The sequence below is a fragment of the Urocitellus parryii genome, chromosome 5, assembly GCF_045843805.1.
Source record: "Urocitellus parryii isolate mUroPar1 chromosome 5, mUroPar1.hap1, whole genome shotgun sequence".
Lineage (NCBI taxonomy): Eukaryota > Metazoa > Chordata > Mammalia > Rodentia > Sciuridae > Urocitellus > Urocitellus parryii.
This window is the reverse complement of record NC_135535.1, coordinates 127,628,187-127,651,648: the sequence shown is the minus strand read 5'-3', so window position 1 is coordinate 127,651,648 and position 23,462 is coordinate 127,628,187. Positions and strand designations below refer to the sequence as shown.

The following is a 23,462-nucleotide window of genomic DNA, read 5'->3' as shown; positions in this document are numbered from 1 at the left end:
ATTAGCAACCAGAAGTTATACCTACTTCTTAGGACTAAGACAAGGATTCAAGGGGCCAGTAAACAGAGTGATTAAAGAGGTGTCTAGACAAAGCAACACCCCAATGAATGGAGGCTGCAGTATCCTTTTATCCTTTGCTGAGCCCCCCATTACTCTATGGATAAATTGAAACTGTCCAGTAAATGGAAGAGACTCACCGTGGTGGTGGTGTGTGTGTGTGTGTATGTGTGTGTGTGTGTGTGTGTGTGTGTGTGTGTGTGCATGCATTTTAATAAGATCTAGGCTTAGCAAAACCTGGAGAAAGCTATAGCTGTGTTTGCCAAGTGGACTTTCAAAGACTGGTTCAGAATTTCCAGTCTACAATGAATAGCGTGATTCTCTAGGGCAAGCCTGGGCAGTGCCTGGGTGGGGCCTGGGAGCCACAGGAGGGGCCCAGAGCCAAGCAGAGCTCAGAGGGGAGAGGAGGAGGGCAGGGGTGGAGCTGGGCGGAGCCTCCTTACACCACCACACCCATCATCAGAGCTGCCTGAGGGGCAGTGTGTAGCGGGAGACAGACGTGTCCAGTCTGAGTGCAGCCTAAACAGTGTCTCATCTCTCCCTGGGAAAGGGGATCAAGATGGCTTGGTGGAAAGCTTGGGTAAGTGGGGTTGAGCAGGGCAAGTGGCTTCCTGCATAGTGTTGGGTGTTGGCCACTTGGGGGTCCGAGATAACATAAAGGCAGAACCTCTGATACTGATGTCAGCTCAGACTACACTTGGTCACCTGCTGCATCAAGTCCTGGGAGGAAGTGAGAACAAACTGCCCAACTCTAAAGGAGCCACCACAGGGACAGGAACAGAGTGGGGGAGGTGGACAGATAAAGACACCTTGAAATATAACAGGGAAGTCAAGGTGGGGAGAGTTCAGAAAAAGAATCCCTGCTCTGGGGGGGAGTGGGTTCCCTGCTGAGCCTGAGCAGGGTGTGCACTTGAGTCGGCCCTGGGAGGAATCCAGCAGACTTTTCTTGGGGAGGGATCAGTGTGTAAAAGGTATGGAAAAGCTGAGAGCTTGGCTTTGGAGGGATGTAGCTTTGAGTGAACTGAGGGCCCTGGGTGGGTTGGAAATGGACCTGGATCCCACTGCCTGCCATGTGAGGCTCTTCTCCAGGCCCCATTTTTAGGGTGTGGCCCTTGTTTTTTGGTGTGATGTCTGACTTAGGGGGTTAAGATTGATTTGTGCCTTTCTTGGAAAGACATTTCTGTGTGCCAGTTTCAGTGGAAATCTTCAAGATGGGGTAAGGAAAAGCGTGGCAGCCCTCTTGGGCCCTTCAGAGAGTGTGAAACAGATGTAGCCATAGGCTATGAATCACCCTGTGGAAAGATCCCTGTGGGACTCGCTTCCTCCTGGGCTGGTCCCAGAAGGAGCTTGAAGCAAATCTGTAGAGGGGCTGAACTCCAGAGCTCCATTCCAGGTGAGGTGCAGTCTCTGAATCCCAGAACATGGGGCCTGTTTTTCTAAAACTATATTGTGGGAAGCAAGGCTCAGCTCTCAATGTGGCAAAACCAGAGTCGGGGAGTTAATAACAAATAATGCTGCCCAACCCTATTTCCCTGGTGATTGGGTCACACAGCCTACTAAGTCATAAAGTCTTGGATGCCAACTTGGGGGCCGCAGGCAGAACTGGAAACAGAATGTTCAGTGTCCCCCAAGGTCCCAGACGACCTGCATTCCTGTGGGTGAGGCCTCCTTTAGTGAAGTGTCCCAGGAAAACCCAGTGTCTGGGAAAGGTTGAGTCATGAAGAGAGTGAGAGAAGTCAACAGAGCTCTGCTTCTGAGTCAGGCCATGGGTAAAGTCCCAGTCCCTCTGCTCATTATCTGAGTAACTGAGCCCAGTTTTCTCTCCTACAAAGAGAGAGGGACGTTAACACCTACTAATTGTGACTGTTGGGGAAGACAGTGATCTAAGCATGAAATCCAAAGCACCTGAAACAGGAACTCTCTCGTCACAAACTCCTAACAACAGAATGCAGCTCCACAAGCCAGGGACACAATGTATGTACGTGCATAGTCGAACCACATCTGGGACCACAGTGGTCTTCCAGATGGAATTTCCACCCAAATTAAAGGTCAACAATTTCTGTTGTAAAATATAGTGCTAAGAAACAAGAGAGATTTGTCATCACCATTTGATATTCAAGGAAAATATCATCCTTTACTCAAAAGAAATAACCTTACAGATATACTGCGGGTGGAAATCTACACTGTGTTTTCAGGATCTAGCCCAGGGTTTGTATAAAAGGGTGGATAGAAGGACCAATGGAGGGAGGAAAGGAGGAAGAAAAGGGAAGGAAAGAAAGTGAGAAGAAGTAAGTTGGATGAATGGATGGAAGAGTGGAGCAGTAAGGTATGGAAAGAAGGAAAAGTAGATAGATATAGTATTTGGGTGACTGATTAGAGAATGGAGGAATGTGGTCAGATGGGGGATGATGAAAGAGATAGGTGGTCAGGTAAGTGGAAGATGAAACTGACTGAACTCCTTTCCATTTGAAGAATCTCTTAAGGTCCTTCAGATTCAATGCCAATCTCCAATATCCTTCACTCTTTAGCATTCCTCCCAGAAAACACCTACTTAACTGGGGTTCTTCATCTCGTAAGTATCTCAGGAATTATGCAAGGCACATATCTAAAGAGCCCTCAGTCAAGCCCTGGATTAGAGGTTTTCAAGCCTAGGGCCCAGGTACTTTGGTTATCTGTCTATTTCACAATCCTCACTCACCCTGTAGTACTTTCTAAACCAAATTCTCTGATCCTTACGAATACTGGGGACTTGCAAATATTCTGAGCTGTCACAATGCTCAGCAGGGCCCCTAGCCCTCTAAATTCCTGTCAAGTTCCCATTCATCAGGAGAGTGCAGGCTGAGCTCAAGCCATTGGAACCACAAAACCATGCCCAGCTCCCCAGCCACCCAGCCATGTCTGGACTCTCAGGGCAGCTATTCAGCTTCAGAAGGCTTTTTCTCTCTCTCTTTTTTTTTTTTTTTTTTTTTTTTTTTGCAGTACCAGGGATTCAGGGATTATCAGAAATGTATGTGTGTGTGTGTGTGTGTGTGTGTGTGTGTGTGTGTGTGTTACTGGGGATTGAACCCAAGGCTTCACACAAGCTTGGCAAGCACTCTACTGCTGAACTATACTCAGGGCCCTTCAGAAAACCCTATGCACTCATTTTTCATCCTGCTGCCTGGGGATGGGGTGGAGGGAGCTGAGGATGGCAGGGCTTGCTGCCTGTCCTTAAGTGGTACAGATGGGAATGAGAGAAGTGTTGTGGCTTCTCCCTGAAATCTCTGGTCTTTGTTGCTCCGGCCTGTTGGACAAGGAGCTGGAGGGCTCAGCTGCTAACCTGCAAGGTCCAAGCTGTTCACAGTGTCCAGGAAAAGTGCTCACCATACCAGGGCAGGCTACTGTGTGGGCCAGGAGTCTGCACTGCCCTCCCTAGATCTGCCTGCCTCTAAGCAGTCTTGGCACTCTTGCAGATGGAACAGGAGGGTGTCACGGTGAAGGGCAGCCCCCACTTCAACCCAGACCCGGATGCGGAGATCCTCTACAAAGCCATGAAGGGAATTGGTGAGTGGGCATCCATGGCCTTGCCACTGGAAGGCTGGGCCTCTCTGGGTCTTTGCTTCTGCACTCATAGCCCTGGAAAGCTGATGCCAGGGGACAACTAGGGAGATAGGGTTCCTCATGATACTCTGAGAGTGACTGACTGCAAAGAATCACAAAGATGCAGGCTTCCCCAGTAGTGGTCAGCACCAACCCACCTACCAAGACCAAAGAAGAAGAGGACAGATGTTTCTCCCTGAATAATGGGGGAAAGGGGAGGCCATTTGCTGTGTGCTCTGGTGCAGTCTGAGTTTTCTCACTTATAAAATGGCCCCCCAAAAATCTGTATGGTTTATAATTTTGAATGAGATGATGTTGACACTGGGCCTGATGTGGTCAGTGGATGGGAGTTCAGTGGAGTGGAGCTGAACCCAGGGGCATCAATCATGTGTGTTCTGTAGTTGCTCCCCATTGGATCTATGTGCCCCCTTGCCTTTGGCCACCTGGGTACTGTAGGAGCATACTGGGATGGCTGGCCATGGAGTTGGCTTCCTCCTTATCTCCAGCATTGTTCCAATGCCACTCTCATCATGGCTGTGAGTGGGAAAGGCCCATTTGGATGGCCCAGTCAGAGGATAAGCCCTGGTCTCATCCCAGAAAGGATTCACTCCTTACTTGGCTCTGCCTGGTGACCTGGGGCATTAAGAACTAGCATTCTCAACCAAGGCCCTGAAGCTTTCTCACATAGCATCCCCTCTGCTTTCTGCTAACTTCTTTACTGTAACCCCATTTCCCAGATGAGAAATCAGAGGCTCTGAGAGGGAAGCCTGCTTGTCCAGTGGCACAAGGTCCATGAGCTGCTATAGGGGGTCTTAGATCCAGTGGTCTGGATACTCAGTTGTGACCTTCTCCCACTAGGACAATATGAGGAGTGGGGAAGGGATGGAGATCACACTTAACCAAGCTCCTAAGTTCCAGGGAGGAGGTCCAGAGCCATCTGGTCCTCAGATTCTATCCCTGTAAGGCTGGGCCTAAGCTACATTCTCTGTGTGGGTGGAAGGTGGAGAATGAAGAGGGGGCTTTTCAACTTGTCTTTACTCCTTGAAAATCATCAGAGCATTTGGCACTACCCAGGAGGTATGTCCCCACAGCTCAGCCACCAAGCAGTTGTTTTCCCCTGACCCCAACACTCTCTTGGTCCCCAGGAGGTAGTAGGGGTTTTCATGCTGTGTGCCTACAGGGACCAACGAGCAGGCCATCATCGATGTGCTCACCAAGAGAAGCAATGCCCAGCGGCAGCAGATCTCCAAGTCCTTCAAGGCTCAGTTTGGCAAGGTAAGGGGAGGGCTGGGGGTTGCAGCCTGGGAAGTGGCTCTGTTCTGAATGAGTCCCTTTTTTAGCGCCAGCTTACTGGAAATATGGACACACAGGACAGTCTTATATTAAACAATTATTCTCTATCCATCTGAAGTTCAAGTTTGAACGGACATCTATTTTATCTGGCAAAGTTATTTATAGCTGTCCAGCTCCAATCTGGTGTTGGTCTTCTATAGTCTGATCCCATTTCTTCTCCCACCTTCTCTCCAATGCATTTCTCACAGTTGCTCATGTTGCTTGGAGTTGTTTCCTGACTCTAGGTTTTGCTCCCTGAGGTTGGACCACTCTCTCATGACCCACAGTGCAGGCCCAATTCCCTTCTGTTTCATGGCACAGACTCCTTCTTCTTACATTGGAACTACATGCACTGCCCCCATACTTTTGGCCACCTAAGTACCACAGGGGGATTCCACCTCTTCTGCCACTAGGATGGAACCAGACAATTGGAAGTGTACCCCAAAAGGAATAAATGCATTCATAGCCATGGTGGCCTACAAGTCTCCATTGGCCCAAACTGTTGGTGATTCAACCCAGGAAGATCAGTAATAAAGCCCAAATATTCCCTTGGAGAAATCAACATGCAGTTCTATAAGTCCTTTCCCTTAAATCTTCAGAGCTGTGCATTATTCTTTGCATTCAACCTTTGGAGAAACTAACATTCAGAGAGACTAATAATACTCAGGGTTCTAGTATCTGTAAGCAACAGGGTTGTGATTTGAATTCAGGTCTCACAAAGCCCTTGGTCTTTCTGTTGTTCCTATGCCGATTAGCTGGGTGTGGCCTTGTAGTTCCTTGTAGAGACATGTACCCTTAGAAAGAAACACATGTCAGATAAGACCCTTTCTTTCTTCTTTCATGCCTATGAGCCAAGTAACAGCCATTTAATGGTGATAAAAGCAGCACGCTTCCACCCTCAGAGCTTGCAGTCTGGTAAGCAATGGCTGTTTTGTTCTATTCTGAGTTTATGATGTGATCATCACTAGGCTTAGTGCTGAGTTAACTCACCTATCTCTCCATCACACCATAAGCAATGGTATGAAGCAGGAATCCATTATCTCTTTTCAACAGGTCAGGATGCTGATGCTTAGACAGGCTAACAAACTGACCCAAGAGACCCCAGCCAACACATGGCAGAGCCCACAAGAGAATCCAGGCCTAGCCCCTGGGCCCAGATGCCACCCTGTTGCCTGTACTCCCCTGGGCCCAGAGGACAGATATAATCTCCTTTCTTTGTGTCTGCTTTAGGATCTCACTGAAACCTTGAAGTCAGAACTGAGTGGCAAGTTTGAGAGACTCATCGTGGCCCTCATGTATCCACCGTACAGATACGAGGCCAAGGAGCTGCATGATGCCATGCAGGTAATTTCTCTGAGCCACCATGTGGAATGACCACCTCGTTGAGCTGAGCCCAGTGAGTTTGCTGCTCAGACAGCTGCCCAGCATAGGGATTGACTGGATATTATGGTGCCCAACTCAGTACTTCTCAAAATGGGATCAGACCTGGAGTGGAATTAGAAAGCAAGTTTTGCAGTCCCACAAACAGTTTCTAGGGTACACTTTAAATGCCTCGCTGTACATTTTATTTTGAAAGTTTAGGAGGCATAAGGGCCCCAGTGACAATGATCATTTCCACTGACAGGATGCTCACTGCATGGTTGGTGCCAGGCACTTTTTTAAAAAATAATAATTAAATATATATGACAGCAAAATGCATTTTGATTCATTGTATACAATTTCAACACAACTTTTCATTTTTCTGGTTGTATACAATGTAGCATCGCACCCTATGCACCTATCTCATTCCACCATCTTTCCTACCCCCATGCACCCTACCCACCATCCCTCCTTTTTGCTCAAAGTTCCTCTATTTTTTCCCCTGCGTCCCCACTCCCTGTTTTGGATCACCATCTACTTATAAGAGAGAACATTTGGGCTTTGGTTTTTGCGATATTCCCCAACTCCATCCATTTACCTGTAAATGCCATAATTTTATTCTCTTTTAATACTGAGTGATATTCCATTATGTATTTATACCACAGTTTCTTTACTCATTCATCTATTGAAGGGCATCTAGGTTGGTTCCATTATTTAGCTATTGTGAATTGAGCTGCTATAAACATTGATGTGGCTGGGTTACTATAGTAAGCTGATTTTAAGTCCTTTGGGTATAGACCAAGGAGTGGGATAGCTGGGTCAAATGGTGGTTCTACTTCCAGTTTTCTAAGGAATCTCCAAACTGCTTTCTATATTGGCTGCACCAATTTGTAGTCCCACCAGCAATATATGAGTGTGTCTTTCTACATATTTGCGCCAACATTTATTGTTGTCTCTATTCTTGATGATTGCCATTCTGACTGACATGAGATGAAATCTTACTAGTTTTGATTTGCATTTCTCTCATTATTAGAAATGCTGAACATTTTTCATATATTTGTTGATCAAATATTTATCTTCTTCTAAGAAGTGTCTGTTGAACTCTTTAGCCCATTTATTAATTGGGTTGTTTTTTTGGTGTTAAGGTTTTCAAGTTCTTTATATATCCCTGTCAGGCATTTTACACTGATGATCTCTAATCTTTCTTCAGGGTGGGGGAAGTTTATCTTCCCTGTTTACAGGTAAAGATGCTTAGGTTCAGCAGGTGGGGCCACCTATATGAGACCACCCAGTTAAGGAGGGAGAGTTGGGATAGTTTGCCCCCAGTATCCATCATTGAGTACAAATGTGAGGTTTCCCCCTAGTCACAGCCTCCAAAAGAAGCCCCATTAAAGTTAAGAGAGTGGTAGCTGGTGCTTTCTGAAGCTCAGGCAACTGGAGAAAAACTGGTATGGACAGCTGGAGGCCATGGGTAGAATATTCCAGCACACAAATGTTTCTGTTCCCAGGGCTTGGGGACCAAAGAGGGAGTCATCATTGAGATCCTGGCCTCTCGGACCAAACACCATCTGCAGGAGATAATGAAAGCATATGAGGAGGGTAAGACACCTGCAAAGATGGGTTGGGGTGGGTGGTGCTCACATGGAAATGACACAAGTTTGGGTGGCTGGGCAGGTAATGAGGGTTGATGGTGCACTGGAACATGATGCAAAAGACTTTTGGGAGGCTTTTCCACATGTAGATGTAGCTAAGCACCTACATGATTGAGATATTATCTCAAGGGCTCATGCGGGAGAAGCATCAGCCTCACCAAACTGCCCCTTGAGCACTGTTACCACAATCTGCTTCAACAATAGATGTGGTGGTTCTTTCCTGGCTGTGCACAGGCTGACCCAGGGAACAGTGGAAGATCGTCTGCTTGCCTCATTGTAATGGGGTGTGGACTATTGGTCACCTATCCTGTGTAGTCTACGGGGTACAAGGAAAGCAGAGACCAGACAGGCCTCCATGTTGTGGAGCCAGTTTGTCTGAAAGTCTTGCTTTGTCAAACTTGGTGATGAAGTGGAGCTGTATCAGCAGGTCCTGGCCTGGCTATTTCACCTTGTCCATCTCTGTGATTTAAGCTTGGTTGGGCATTTATGTTACTTCCGGCTCTGAACACACAGGTGACTCTGCCACTTGGACATTATATTCAGGTCCTATGCCAAGAACTCATTCTTCCCAGAAGACTTTAATGGGGAGAGGAGTGGGAAACAGGGCTGGAAGGAGGAAATCAGGCCCTGAGTGGGCCCTGGGTTCATGCCTTCTTGTCACATTTCTCTGCAGACTATGGATCCAGTCTAGAGGCAGACATTCAAGGAGACACGAGCGGCTACCTGGAACGGATCCTGGTGTGCCTCCTGCAGGTATCAGCAGGTTCTTGGGTCCCCATGGCTTAGGGATCCCCACAGCTCACCCCAGGGAGCAGCCCTCAAGTAGAGCCACTGTGGTCTGGGCAAGGCCACAGGACAACCTAGATGCTTGTGTACATTTGATGCATCTCTGCATGGTGGAGGGGCCTGACTACAGAGCGCCTGTGCCCCTCCTGACTCATCCAGGTGAAGGCACCTTGAAAATGACAGGTGAGCACCCTGTCATCATCAGATCCTTCATATGGGTCCCATGCCAGGCTCTTTGCCTAGCTCTCTGAATGCCCAACCCTACAAGGCAGTGATTCTTCTCCTGTTATACAAATGAGAAATCCAGGGTTTGGAGAGAATAATTGGCTTTCTGAATGTCCATGGCCAAAAAGCTGCAGAGCCCTTCCTGTCCTTTAAGCCCCATTGTCCCTTCAGATCCAGCTGTACTGGTTGCCATCCTGCCTTACAGAGCTCTCCTCTGTGTTCCTAGGGGAGCAGGGATGATGTGAGTGGCTTTGTGGACCCAGGACTGGCACTTCAAGATGCACAGGTGAGGCTGTCTGTCCCTTACCATCTGGACTTGGAGAGCTTACTTGAGTACCACACCTGGCACATTTTCCCATGGAGCATTATTTGTCATAGCTTGGGACCTGCCCAGCTCACTTCTGCCCTCTGGTGTCTGAGGAGGAAAGTAGAGACGCTGGGGAGACAGAAGAAAGAAGAGTAATTTGTATTACTGGGAGTGGGCTGAAGCTCTGTCCTACCAGGACAAGCTCATAATCCTTGTCTCCCTGTGTCTGCCTACCAGTGGGGCACTCAGTGCTCAGTGCTGCCCGATGGCAGGGGAAGGGTTTGCATTTCCTAAAGTACCTTCAGTCCTAGTGTGGAAGAAAGATTTTAAGCCAGAGCTATTGGGATAAAAGAAGGACAACATAGTGAACTCCCTTTCATGCAGGCCTTGCCAAGTGAACAGGGTCTGACCATCAGGCCCAGCTCTGGGGCTCTGGGATTCTGTCCCTTAACTCTGTTTTCTTCTTTGCGGGCTTGTTCTGGGTGTCCAAATGCTAGGATCTGTATGAAGCAGGAGAGAAGATTCATGGGACTGATGAGATGAAATTCATCACCATCTTGTGCACACGCAGTGCCACTCACCTGATGAGAGGTATGGGGGTAGAGGGAGGCAACGCCAGGCATAGGAGCTGCCCTGGCCCTGGCTTCAGGGCCTCTCCTTCTGTGGTTCACATCCAGTGTACAGCTTTGTCAAGTTGCGGGGAGAGCAACAGAGCCTTGGATTCCGTGGCAACCCAGAGGGAGATGAGGGTGGGCTCTTTGATGTATAGTCTATAATCTGCGAGTTCCTTAAATGGAGCCCTCTCTCCGTAGTTTTTGAAGAGTATGAGAAAATTGCCAACAAGAGCATTGAGGACAGCATCAAGAGCGAGACCCATGGCTCATTGGAGGAGGCCATGCTCACTGTGGGTAAGAACTGGGGCACAGTGCTCACATGCACATAGGTCCATAGGCTCAGCTGTGGGACAACACCAAAGGGCAACGGGCAAAGGGCCCAGGGAGGCAAAAACAATAAATAGGACCCCATATTCACCTTCATGAGTCCTCTCCACATCCCTCATGCTCTCAGCCTTTACCCTGGGATGGTCCCACCCCTAGAGTCTCAGTGTGTCTGTCCTGCCAAGGAATATTCTCAGTGCTGTCTATATGACATCCAGTGCCATATGAGGGTGTACATACGTGTGTAAGCAAGAGTGTGATTATGTGGGTGTAAATGTAAATGTGTGTGGATGTGCTTAAGTTGTGGGTGAGAATGTGTGCATGAGTATGTGCATGTCTGTGGGGATGTGTTTGAAAGATAATGTGTGTGTGTGTGTATGTGTGTGTGTGTGGATGTGTGCGTGTATATGCAAGAATGTGAGTATATGCATGAGTGTGTGCAGTTGTGTGACAGTGTGTTTGAGAGATTGTGCTTCATGTGTGTACACACACATGCACAGGGAGAATTCTGATTCTGGTTGTGAGGCCTTGAACAAATCTACCCTTCTGGACCTGAGCCAGGGGCCCAGGCCCCTGTCTTAGTTGCCAGTTGCAGAAATGATGGCGTGTGATTTGCCAACAAAGGGTTGGTAGTGTTGAGAACCTTCTCCACAGCAGGAAGACAGGTCCACTTAGCAGGACCCATTCCAGAGCCCATTTTAAGATCCAGAGCTGAGATCACCATAGAAAGTCATTGCAGAGTAGAGAGCTGTGGCCAAGGCAGAGGGCCCTCTCCTCTGCACCTCACACAATGGAGCTGAGGTCAGGGCTCCTGGGCTGGGGCACTCATCTCCACACTAGGTTGCCTCCCAGCAGCCAGAGTGCTCCTTCCTCATCCCTGTCTCACTGGTAAATGTTTACTGAGACTCCCCAGCCAGCTATGAACCTGGTGATAAAGGACTTAAGGGCTGACAGTGTTGCTGAGATTGGGGTAGTGGGTGTACTTAGATGCTCCAACATAGGCCATTCATTTCTCCTAAAAGCCTCACTCACTTTCACATCACAGATGAGTCAGGGATATTAGCAATATAGTCAGATAGGGTTTAAACATGTGCCTACATTCCTCAAAGCCCACACTTCTTCGGCAGTCCTGGCTGCAAAGAAGGGGTATGCTCACTTAACCAGGTGCCCCCGGTGCCTTAGTCCTACTTGGCTGAGCCCCACTCATCACATGGGAATTAAAAATGCAGGGGTCCTGCTGATAGAGCTCTCTAAGGTCATGGCCACCATGCTGTGATGCCTCTGTAGAGCTGAGTAGCTAGATTCTTGATGGTGCCATGTCTGGGTGAGAGCCCAGGGACAGTCTGGGTCTAATGTGCCCTTTGGCTTTTCTAGCTCTGTGGATGCCACATGGATTTCACTTCCCCCTTTTGCCTGTCTGCTCTGGGCCTTTGGAGCTATGCGTAGTGCTCCAGTCTCCCTTCCTAGCCTCACCCCCTGCACAAAGCTTTGAGGGATGTAGGCAAGTAGTTAATCCCTGCCTCAATGATGAAGTGTGGCTTTGTTGCTTGATATCCCTGAGTCATCTGTGACATGAAAGTGAGTCAGTCTTTAAGGAGAAATGAACAGGAAGTGTCCACCACAGTGGGGCCCTGCACACCTCCACTATTCCCTGTCAGAGGATATTAAATTAGGTAGGGCACAAAGAAATGTGCAAGACTTGCAAGGATAACCTTTAAGACCTGAGGCAAAGCATAATTAAAATGAAGGCGTGTGTAGTACTGCCTACAACTTTGAGATGCTAACAGAGCTTTTCTGTTTGACAGTGAAATGCACCCGAAACCTGCACAGCTACTTTGCAGAGAGACTCCACTATGCCATGAAGGTAACCATTGGGTCTACTGACTCCCTTACAATCAGTCATATGTGGCACCAACTGGACCACCAGGGAGCTCAGAGCCAACACTGTCTTCACCACTGGGGTTTCTTTTATTCTCATTTTTTGTACATCAGAAAGATTTTAGTTGTCAGGGAAAACTGAGTCTAGAGAAGGGAAGTCACATCTCCTACAGGGAAATTTGAACAGGTACATGCTTGGGTGTCCAAGGTACTGAACATTTATCATTCTGGGAGACCCGTGTCATAATTGCCATCCTAGAGATATGTACAACTGAAGCTCCCATTCAAGATCACCCAGCTGCTAAGTGGCAGAACTGTGACTTGAACTCAAGCTGGTCCCTTTGTTTTCATTGTATCACAGGGTCTCTATGAAAACAGATTTGCTACTAGAGGTCACAGGCAAGAATCGCAGGAATGAAGGTCAAGTTCATAGGAAAATGGCCACACATAGCACACATCTACCTGTGATAACTTGCCTTTTGTCCAGAAGGCTACCCTAGTCACAAAAACAGATGCCCAAGTCACCCAAAACATTTTCTGGTGTCTGGAACCTAAGGGGAAGAGAGTTAACTTAATTCTCCAATAATAATGTCAGTGCCCTCCTTCTCTGATATATGGTTATTGACACCATCCGAAGTAAGAGCCATACCAGAAATCTGAAGCCCCAGAAGTTAGAAAAGGCATGGGATTCCCAGGTAGCTTCCTCTGAAATGAGACTGCTCAGGTATGAAAGCGTGGGAAAGTCCTGTTTATGAAATGGCCAGATAAGTCAATTTTGAAGTGCTGCTTCTCTAGGAAGAAGTATTCTTTCTGGAGCTCTGATTTTTTTGTGTCTAGAATCTAATGTGGCAAACCAAACACCCAATGCATTTTGGCTTCTAAAAAGGAAAGAGGCCTGAGCAGTGAGTGAAAAGAGATTGAGCTTTGTCCATGACTATGGAGGTGGACAGGAAAGATGAGAAATGATGGTTGACTGCTGCTGTCTCATCCAGGGAGCAGGGACACTCGATGGGACCCTGATAAGGAACATTGTTTCCAGGAGTGAAATTGATTTAAATCTTATCAAGAGTCAATTCAAGAAAATGTATGGCAAGACCCTCAGCAGCATGATCATGGTAAGTCATGAGTTTCCAGCTTTAACTCCAGTTTGTGACATAGACATAGGAAAGGGGGCCCCTACTCAGTCTAGATTTAAGTAGTCCTGGAAGAAAGGTTTCAGGGAAATAAATTGGGCAGGCTTCAGAGGATTGCTTAACCAGATTTTGATTAGTGAAAGTTCTAGAGTCTTCAAATGTAGAGTGATTATTCCACAGCTATAAATTTGAGAAAAAATAGCTCATCTGGCAATCGATGCAAATTGAGACCCTGGCAATTTCATTAACATAAGTCAAATCATCACATATGTGTCCAAGTTTTCATTGGCTAGTAAGTGAAGTCACTAGTTCTTCTACAAAGTTTGGTGGCTACTATATTTTCTGGCAAATACATAGTTGACAGCACAATTTGTCCTAGGTCTCTTTGGAGTCCACATCCCAGGTTCTGTATCTGTAGATTCAATCACAGAGAATCAAAAATATTTGAAAAAAATTGCATCTGCATTGAATATGTACAGGCATTTTTTATTGCCATTATTCCCTAAATCATACAGTAAAACAACTATTGACATTGTACTTATATTAGGTACTATAAGTAATCCAGAGATGGTTACATGAGTATTTGAAAGGATGAGTGCAGGTTATATGCAAATACTGCACCATTTTATATAAGAGACCTTAGCATCTGTAGATTTTTGTACCCATGGTGAGAGGAAGACCTTGGAATCTATTCCCTGCTGAGATGAATGTATGTTTAAATAAAACACTTCTGCTTTAAGATGTTTCAGAATGGAGAAGCATGCAGGCAGCGGGTAGGGAAGGACTGGAATTATTCTTTGTTTTGTTTTGTTTTAGACTTCCCAGGCAACCTTGTCAGGAGACAGAAGGGCTAAGCTCAAACCAGCCTGGGCTGCTACTATGTCACCCACAGGCAGTTCAAGCAGATTGTCATGAATTCTCTCAACCACACATGGCTACTTATGCCACTGGAAAGATTTCTGTTCCTTCTCAGCATTCTATTCAGATAGAGACACAGTTCATTTCCAAAGAACAAAAACTCCGTTAGGTAAAATGATCACTTCAACCTAAGATGTAGATCCCATGGTAGATATGAAAACTTAGCAAACGAATGATTTGAGACAAAAGTGCGGCTGTTTTATCCAGCAATAGATATTGATTTTTGTTTTCTAATGTTGTCCCTTAAGAAAAATTCAGATGGAGTTGTGAATGCACTGACCAAACATTTTCTTTAGAAAATGTAGTTAAAAATCAATAAGATTCTCAGTAAATTTTCCTAAACTATCAAGGACTAGATAATTCCTATGAGATTTAAGCTGCTTCAGAGCAAAGCAGAATCAGCTCCAGTCCTACCCGCTACCTACCACACGACCTTGGAAGAGTCCATCACCCTCTCTTGGTCCCAGTGCCCTCAACCACAGAAAAAGGGAACTGGACGGTTTGCCCTTGCCTGTTCCCCTGGCTCTACATGCAGATCCTTGACTAGTCAGTCCTGCCGAGACCAAGAAATGACTAAGAAATGGAGACATTGGATCTGTGGGGTCCCTCTTATAGTGAAAGGAACTCTAATCCTTACATGAGCTGGTTGCTGAGCAGGCAGGCTCAACTCCTTCCTACCACTCTCTCCTTACTACATCTCAGCAAGGTGCCTGCCAACATCAATGGCATTTGATAGAGGGGAGAATGTCTCACAGAGGTTAAGGGATGGTCAATGACACAGCCAAGGGTCATGTCTGAGATCTCTCCACCCCATGGCACAGCCTCCCGTGATAGCACCCTGCTTTCAATCTTGGTGAACTTGTCAGCTTTTAATTGCTGTGAATAACAACCTACAGGAGGGAAGATTTATTTCAACTCATGATTTTAGGGGTTGCAGTCCCTGGTTCACTGGCTCTGTTTCTGTGAGCCTGTGGTTCAGGCAGAGTATCAGGGAAGAGGGGATGTGGTGGAGCAAACCTGCTTCCCTCATGGAGCTTGGAAGCAGAGAGAGAAGGAGAAAGGGGCCAGGGATAAGAAGTACCCTTCAGGGTACCCCTAGTGACCTACTTCCTCCAACAAGCCCCCACCTACTACAGTTTCCACTAACTCCTAATAATGTCACCAAATTTTTAATCTATCAATGCATTAAGCTACTGATGAGGTCAGAGCCCTCATCATCCAATCATTTTCTAAAAGATCTGCCTCTGAACATGGCTGGATTGGAGACCAAGCCTTCAACACAAACTTTTGGTGGATATTTCAGATTCAAAACGTCACACTTGCCTCCCTGAACTGCAATAGCAGGTGTTGAAAAAATAATAGATCACTGTTGAGTGAGTGAATGGTTAACTGAGTGAAACCTGAGAAAGGGCCCCAGGGCAATTGATGGGGTAAGAAAGTCACCCACACACTTTTTTGTATTTAAGAGCATACTGTTTCTGTGATTCATTTTTTCACAACCATGTCCCATGGAATTAGTAAGAAAAAAAAAAAGAGACACAAAGGAGTAGTCTAAAATGAAGAGCAAGGAAAGAAGAAAAGTAGGGAGCCTGCGGTGCAGGAACACCTGAAGGACTGGGTCCCACCCAAGGAGAACAACTTCTAGTAATAATAAATAGTGGGTGCTCTTGAGGAGCCAGATCAATGTCACGAACATCCCCCTTTTAATTCTCCTGTGACTTCTGCCTTCAGGATGACACCAGCGGTGACTACAAGAATGCCCTGCTGAGTCTGGTGGGCAGCGATCCCGATCCCTGAAGACACTGAAGAATGAGAGCAGAGGCCAAAAAGCTAGAGACTCCAGGCCCTGCTGGCACAACCTTGGCAATGGACGGGGGTGGGGGGGGAACCTCAGCCAGGCTCTTAGACTTCTATCCCTAGATCCCAGTGCTTTTTAGTCAATATTTCTTATTCAGAGGATGAAACCAGCCTGGGGGTCCTCTTTCTACCCTTTCCTCTGGTCATTTTTAGGTATGTGTACCATGCCAACCTTAGATACCTCTAGCCAGACAAATACATCAGCATGAAGGGGCCTTCTGGGGCTCAGTGGTCTTTTTTTTTTTTTTTTTTACTTTCTAGACAGGTGTTTCTCAAGTTTGATTGATCAGAGAATCACCTAGGTACAGGTTACAGAGATCCCTTGGCTCTTCCCCCATCTACCGAACCTAGGTCTTCTAAAGAAGACCCAGGAATAGCTGTCTCAGCTAAGATGTGTTTTTCTATCAGGCAACAGTAAGAATACCATGAAAACCCTCTTGTTGTAGAGCTCACACCCCTTGGGAAGCTGGGAAAGGGACACTTTTTCATGCCAACTAGGATGCCTATAATAAAACTCATTCACAAGCCTCATCAGAAATCTTGAAGCTTTAGATGGAAGAGAAATTCTCATATCATCCTGATAAGAGAGTAATTAGACTACAAATCCACATTCTGACCCAAGGACACTATGTCGAAAGAGTCTGAGACTTCTTCAGTTGCCAACCAACTCCTGACACAGCATGCAGCAGAGGGCAGCATGCCAGACCCTGAACACAATTCTTACCCTGACCCAGTGGCCACTGAGCCCAGACACCCAGAGAAGCTGAGGGTAGTCTTTCCAAATATGTTTCATTTTCAGAATAATAAAAATTTATGTAATGAAAAAGTGTCTTTGGATTTTTAACAGTGACAGATTCAGCCCAATTTCTTTTGTCAGAAACATATCTTTGGGGAGCAGTTAAACCTCAACACCTTGTGGGCATTTCCCTGAAGGAACACGGAGGGTGAGCAGTGCCCACTGTTGCCCTGGGGACAAACCTGTGAATGGGGATAATTTCTAGTTACTTTCTGATTTGTAGCCAATATCTCAGGGTTGAAAGGGGCTTTGAAAGTCACCTGGTCCTGTTCCAGCCCGCAGCTTGACCACTCTCCCTGGCATACACCCAGGAGTGATCCTTGGTGTCCTAGAGCTATGCTCAATATGGATCGAGTACACTGAAGTGACTTCAGAAATGAAGACTAACTGCTTTCTGGGAAGGCAAAATCTTTTTCCAACTGAGCCCAAACTTGCCCTGTCATGCCCACTGCTCTTAACTCTGCCATCTAGAGCCACAATGTTTATTCTTTCCTAATAACAACATTTTGACATCTGAAGAAGGCCCACATATTTCAGTAAACCTCTGGCCAAAGGTAAATGCCCCCATTATCTCCACCCGTTGGTTGGAATCTGATTTGAGATCATGACCTATGAACATGCTCCATTTTGCAAACTCCAGAGTGTATCTCCAAAGGGTCTGGACATGTCAGGGAGACAAGAGCAGTGTGGGCTCTGAGGTCACACACATGGGTTGTGGATTTGGGGTTCATGACTCTTACTAACTGACTTTCTGTAAAATTTAGTTCCCTTGCATTTCAGTGCAGGGTGGAGTCCTGGTTTAGATTGCTGCCTTAGAGCTAGTGTTATAAAATCATCATTTAATGGTACTCCCAGATTGTGTAGATCTAGAATTCAGCCAGGATACCCCACAGATGGCTTATCTCTACTGCTGAAAATCTTTGTTGGAATGATCTAAACTTGGGGTGATTATAGAGCAGGAGGTCTCCATCACATGGAATATTCTTCATTTCCATATTTGGTGTCAGGGTGTGGAGACTGAAAGGCTGGCCTCAGCTGGGTCCTGGGAGCTCTGACATGCAACCTTTCCATCATGGTGGCCTTGGGTTGGAAAGATGCCCCAAGTGGCAGCTCAGGACACTGGGTTCATCTAGTGGATGAAAAGCAGGCAGCATTGCCCTCTGTGATGTAGACTCAGGAGTCACACTGCATTACTACTCTGCCCCTCGTTGGTCAAAAAATATCACTAGCCATCCATCCAGCTTCAAGAGGTAGGGACACAGACCCCACCTGTCAATGAGAGGAGGGTCAAGGACTTATGAGACCACTCTTTAATCAAAAAGTGGTACTCAGGTTATTCAGCTGGGTCAGCACAGCCCACTTACCTGTATGGCCGATGCCTGTAGGGCTGGAACAAAACTCCAGAGGCCCCTGTAGGGCCAGGCCTTGAGCCTTGGTGCTGGGTGGAGGGTTTATGGGACACCAGGGAGGCTCTGGGGGTGAAGGGCAAGAGCTACATTCCAATATATCTTAGTCTGCACAAGTTGTCATGATAGCATACAGTGGATAATTGGGTGACTTAAGCAACAAAATTTTTTTCCCTAATACCTCTGGATACTGGGAATTCTAAGGTCAAGGGGGAGCCTATGTAGTTTCTGGTGAGTGCTATCTCCTAGCTTTCAAAAGGCTTCCTTCTGTACTTATCTTCACATGGCGTATGCTTGGTGCTTATACTCAGAGACACAAAACTCTCTTTCTCCTCAAATGGTCACTAATACCATCATAAAAGTATCACCACTTTATGAGGTTAAATGACCTCCTCTAACCCTAATGACCTCTCAAAAGCCCCATCTCCAAATACTGTCACACTAGGAGCTGGGCTTCAACAGCAAACATTCAGTCCGTAGCACAGCAGTGCTGAGGTCCCCGCAGTTTCACATCCACCTTTAACAGCTGTGCCAGGGTGGGGCACCCAGACACTGGCCCTGCCTGATGATTCTCCTTTTCTCTTTTTTAGTTCAAGTTCTGCCCTGAACTTCCTCTCAATGCTGAGTTACTCTCTGACCCACAACTGCTTTCTTCCTAAATGCTTTAAGAAGAACTTAGAAGACTCCTCTGCCCTGTAGTTCTGTTCCCACTTGTTTTCAAGGCTTGGGATTCGTTTGCAGTCCACCTGAGAAAACCCTCACATGAGCTATGAGCAAAGCTGAGGCTGTCCAGGAAATGACAGCATGCCCAAGTGTGTGCCCAGCAAGGCCATCTCTTTTAGCAGAAACATGATGCTTATGCATCTCACAATGGACCAGAAGACACTCCTGCCCACAGAAGAGAGGAGTGGAACAGAGTAGAAACAGCAGGTCCCCTCAGATTAGAGAGGATGTGTTCTCTCCCTGGAGTCAGAGCTAGAGAAGTGGCTCCAACTGAGTGTTATATATTAGGTGACTCTCATGTGACTCAGGAAACAGGACGTCCTGGCCAGGATGCACCTCCAAATCAGCTTTGCTGGAATAACGTTTTGGATACTTCTCATCAGTCACACTAAAAAGTTTTTTTTTTTCTTTTTTCACACTTTCATGTTTTAAAAGAAAATTTAATGTCTACTTGCCATTATTTGGGCAAAGGAGAAAAATAAGGGAATCGTGACAAAAATGCTTTGCTTAGCCAAAATTTAATCAGGCTCCTGAAACTTTTCCTAAGCCTATCAGTACGCTTCCTCATAAAGTCTAGTTTGAGCAAGAACCCTTTGAAGCCAGCGCAGCAAGAGCCCCCATCTTCCATATCTGATTGCCTTTGTCACTCCTCATCCACTGCATCTGATGTCTGATGACCTTGGCTGTCTTCAACAAAAATTCTGTCTCATCGTTTTAGCCAGAATCTCCCTGACCCTGATGTTTTCTCTTGGTAGTTTTCTACCACTGACCCTCTCATCCTGCTCCTTGGCCTCCCTGTCTTTGCTGTATCCAGAACTGAGCTCAGCTCTACGTGAATCTGTCTTACCTCGAGGCCACCTTCCTGAATTGAATCCATTTCTATCCCTTTGATTATTTTCCAGCTCTTATTTTTAGATATTCCCTGATCACTAATATCATCATTAAAGTCTCACCACTTTATGAGACTTTTGTCATTGCTCTGTAATGACAATAGTGTGTTGTGTTATTGCCTTTTAACCCTCTGTTAGAGATTGCATTCTTTTTTAATCATTGGCGGACACAACATTTTTGTTTTGTATGTGGTGCTGAGGATCGAACCCGGGCCGCACGCATGCCAGGCGAGCGCGCTACCGCTTGAGCCACATCCCCAGCCCGAGATTGCATTCTTGAACTTTCTCCATTCTCAGATCAAAGCTTTTATTTTTATTAAAGGGGCTGGATCCTTTAACTTGCATCACAGCCCTAACTGGCAGACAAGGCTAGAACAAGATCCAGAGAACGGAATTTGAATTTTTCCTACAGTGTGGACTGAGACAAGGATTTCATCCTGTGTGGGATTCTGTGAGCTGACAATAAGCTTTCAGAATTTTATTTTTCTTTTTTTAACTGTTCAGTGAATGTTCTTTTTAGCAACTAAGAGCTCTCTTTTACTACAGAGTTCCTGCCCTAATAGTATCTTATCTGGTTATATGTCTCCTGAAGAAAAGCTCTGAGTCCCATAAAGGCAAGTACTTGGAATATTTGAATATTTGGTCTAGCACATAGCAGGTACTCAGTGAATATCTTTAAATAAACAACAACAATTAAGAATAGAAAATTTGAAAAGAAAAAAAATTTCTACAAGGCAGTGAGTTTTGACCAAAGCTTTCTAATCAGTGATTGTGAGAAGACTCTGTAGGCCCGTTGGACTTCCCTATGGAAGGAATCCTCAGACAACACTGGAGAAAAAGGTCTGGGAAGGATCTAAGCAGGGTGAGATCTGTTCTCAACTCTTTTGGCACAAACTCGGCCCCAGCCCTTGTTTTAGGTTCTGCCACTTGCCACCCCAGCACCCCCAGTTCATGCCCTGAACACACACCTAGCACTGATTTCATGCTCTTGTAGGGAAAAGGCTGTTGTGCTCAGCTTGACTTATTGAGCGTGTGTCCTTGAGCTAGAGAAGGGTTGCCTTTCTGAGGGTTGAATATTTGAGCAAATCAGGATTCTTTAGGAAGGGATAAATCAGGGGAAAATGGATTTGTGGTGAGCAACATATGTTGTCACCAAGCCTTCTCCCTGCCCCCAGATTGGGGCTGGGCAGATCATTCTTCCTAGGGGAGGTGAAGCTTGAATATTTTTGAAGAATAACTCTGTGCTTATCGGGTTGAAAGGATATGAAAGAATATTCCTGGCTGAGGGAGGAATGTAAACGGCAGAAGGAATCCGGTCTGTACCAGACACACTAAAGGAATGGCATGCTTATGCCTGCAGAGGTGGGAGAGTCCACAGATAAAGACGTCAGAGGCCAAGGAAGGAAGGCCCATGCTGACAGGCTGAGGAGTTCAAAGGATTCCAAAGGTCAGTGGGGAAGCTTTGCAGAGGATGCAGGGAGAAGTAGCTTGCCTGGGTTTCAGTAAGGTTTCTGCCCTCAGGATGGATGGTGAAAAAGTGTAGCTGAGTTTGAAGGGAAGGGGCCAGCACTGAACCTCTTTCCACACTCTGGTCTGACATGCAACCAATTCCCTTCAGCCTTATAGACCAGCATTTTGTGGTCCTAGGTAAATTCCCTGGGAAGAGCGTGGCCTTGGTAGCCCTGTGTCCTGGTCCTGGGAAGTCTTTCTAAATATTTGCATGTACCCCAGACCACCTCTTTCCTCTCAGTGAGAAGAAGATACTAATTTCACAGCTGCTACTCTAAGACCATTGACACCTGAAATTTCTCTTGTGAGCCTGAGGCCTAAGCCTGAAGTTTCGGTACTGTCACAGCCCCATGTAGGTGTCCACGCTCCCTCAGGGTATTGTGCCCAGGTAGGTCATGCCTGGTGCTCCAGTGGCCCATGACTACCTTTGTTCCCCTGCCAGTCTCTTGCTGGCCCTGGGCCTGTCCCTGGGGCTATCCTCTGATAGAATTCTAGGGTTTCCAGCTGGTGATCAGGGCTGTCCCTGTTTCTGTAATATGCTGTGGACCTAGATTCCCATCAGCCTTTCTCAGAAGAGAACCCCCAGGTGGGGTCTTGGTTGGCCAAGCTTGGTTCACTCTGCCTGTAACCGTCAGCTGCTTCCAGGAAGCCACATCTTCCTCTCCAAGACTCAGTGCCTCTTTTCCTCCCTGAATACCTGAGCAGCTGGCCATGGGTGAGCCATGACTTCTCCCACAATCACCCCGTCTCTGCTGTCCACAGTTCCTCCCAGATAAGGTCTCCGTCCCAACCCCTTCCCCTCTGGTCCTAACTGAAACAGGAGTCAGTCATCTCGACTCTGCCCCTGGCTTGGTGGGATGTAGACCATCGTCCTCCCAACCTGGGGACTGCTGACACGTCCTGGCTGCCAGGCCCTGTCACATCCCACATCACTCTGTGTCAATTGGATCAAGGACTTGTTGTCTTTGTTTTCAGCCCCACCTGCTCTTCCTGGGCTCCTTTGTTTCCCTGGTGGCTTTATTTCCAGCTCTGTGTTCTGAGGTAATACACCAGATGGAGACAGAGTCCCTTGCAGATGTGGAGTGAAGTCACCCCTGCCTCCCCTGTGTCTACCCCGACAGGCAGTCAGGGCCCAGGTCTGTTTCCTTGCTTCAGAGTGGTTCCAAGCTGCCTGGAAACCTGCTCTCACAGTGCCCTCTAGTGGCTGACGCTGACCAGGAGGAAGGCTAAATGGCCTGGGAACTGACACCCACTGAGCTGGCCAGGGAAAGCTGAAGGGCTATTGAAGGATAATGCTGTCCCACCCCAGCACTGGGTGGTGAGAGTTAGGTGATTTTTTTTGTTCCTCAGCTTTGTAGCTTTATAGAGTGTGGGGTATTCTCACAGATGAGCAGTTCATTTTTCCAATTGTTTTTAAACCTCTTCACCATCCTGACCCTAGTGGGATGGTGGGTCACTGCCACTCCCTGCACCCTGAAAAATGACCTGCCAGATCACCTGACTGGAAAAATCCAAGATTCTTCGGCAATGAAACAGAATGTCTTCACTGCCTTGGATTAGGAAAATATTTTTTTAGATGACATAGAAAGTAGTTAAGCAAAATAGAGAAAAAGTTAACAAAGTGGGCACCACCCAAATTTAAAATTTTATCACTAAAAAAAATTGATAAGTCAAAACTAGAAGAAAATACAAAACTTATTTTCTCCATATTTGAAAATTTTAAAATATGTCCAAAAGACTTGAGAAAACACTTCACATTGGAATATCTTCAAACAACCAATACATACAGAAACAATATGTGTGCATTTTAAAATATCAAGTAGGCACATCTCATATGTCATTGGTGAGAAAGTAAAATGACACTAACACTTTGGAAAATAATATGATCACTTCTCATCAATTTAAATATATGCCCTTCTATATAAGTCCATTCTTAGGATTTTATCCAAAAAATGTAAAAATTAATCTCTAAACAAAAGATTAATACCACAATATTAATAGAAGCTTCACTTTTAAAAAGACAAAATATGAAACATTAAAAAGAGAATAAATATTAAAAAGAGAAAGAATAAACAATTTGGGTGTACACATATGATTTAGTACTATAGGCAATAAAA

At 46.3% G+C, this 23,462-nt stretch overlaps 1 protein-coding gene across 1 annotated transcript; it reads left to right on the top strand.

Annotated features, from left to right (window-relative positions):
* The first annotated feature begins 551 nt into the window (after window positions 1–551).
* Window positions 552–16,249, top strand: LOC113190335 (annexin A8). The gene is made up of 12 exons (XM_077798864.1): window positions 552–637; window positions 3,510–3,600; window positions 4,817–4,911; window positions 6,199–6,312; window positions 7,836–7,926; window positions 8,653–8,732; window positions 9,217–9,276; window positions 9,795–9,888; window positions 10,110–10,205; window positions 12,041–12,099; window positions 13,106–13,228; window positions 15,896–16,249. The coding sequence occupies exons 1-12, from the start codon at window positions 617–619 to the stop codon at window positions 15,959–15,961; spliced, it is 990 nt and encodes a 329-aa protein (XP_077654990.1). The 5' UTR covers window positions 552–616; the 3' UTR covers window positions 15,962–16,249.
* The last annotated feature ends 7,213 nt before the right edge of the window (window positions 16,250–23,462 follow it).

Coding starts and splice junctions, on each gene's coding strand:
- LOC113190335 (XM_077798864.1), top strand. CDS start 617: ATGGCTTGGTGGAAAGCTTGG. Junction 8,733..9,216: donor TCCTGGTGTGCCTCCTGCAG/GTATCAGCAGGT, acceptor CTGTGTTCCTAG/GGGAGCAGGGATGATGTGAG. Junction 12,100..13,105: donor GACTCCACTATGCCATGAAG/GTAACCATTGGG, acceptor TGTCTCATCCAG/GGAGCAGGGACACTCGATGG.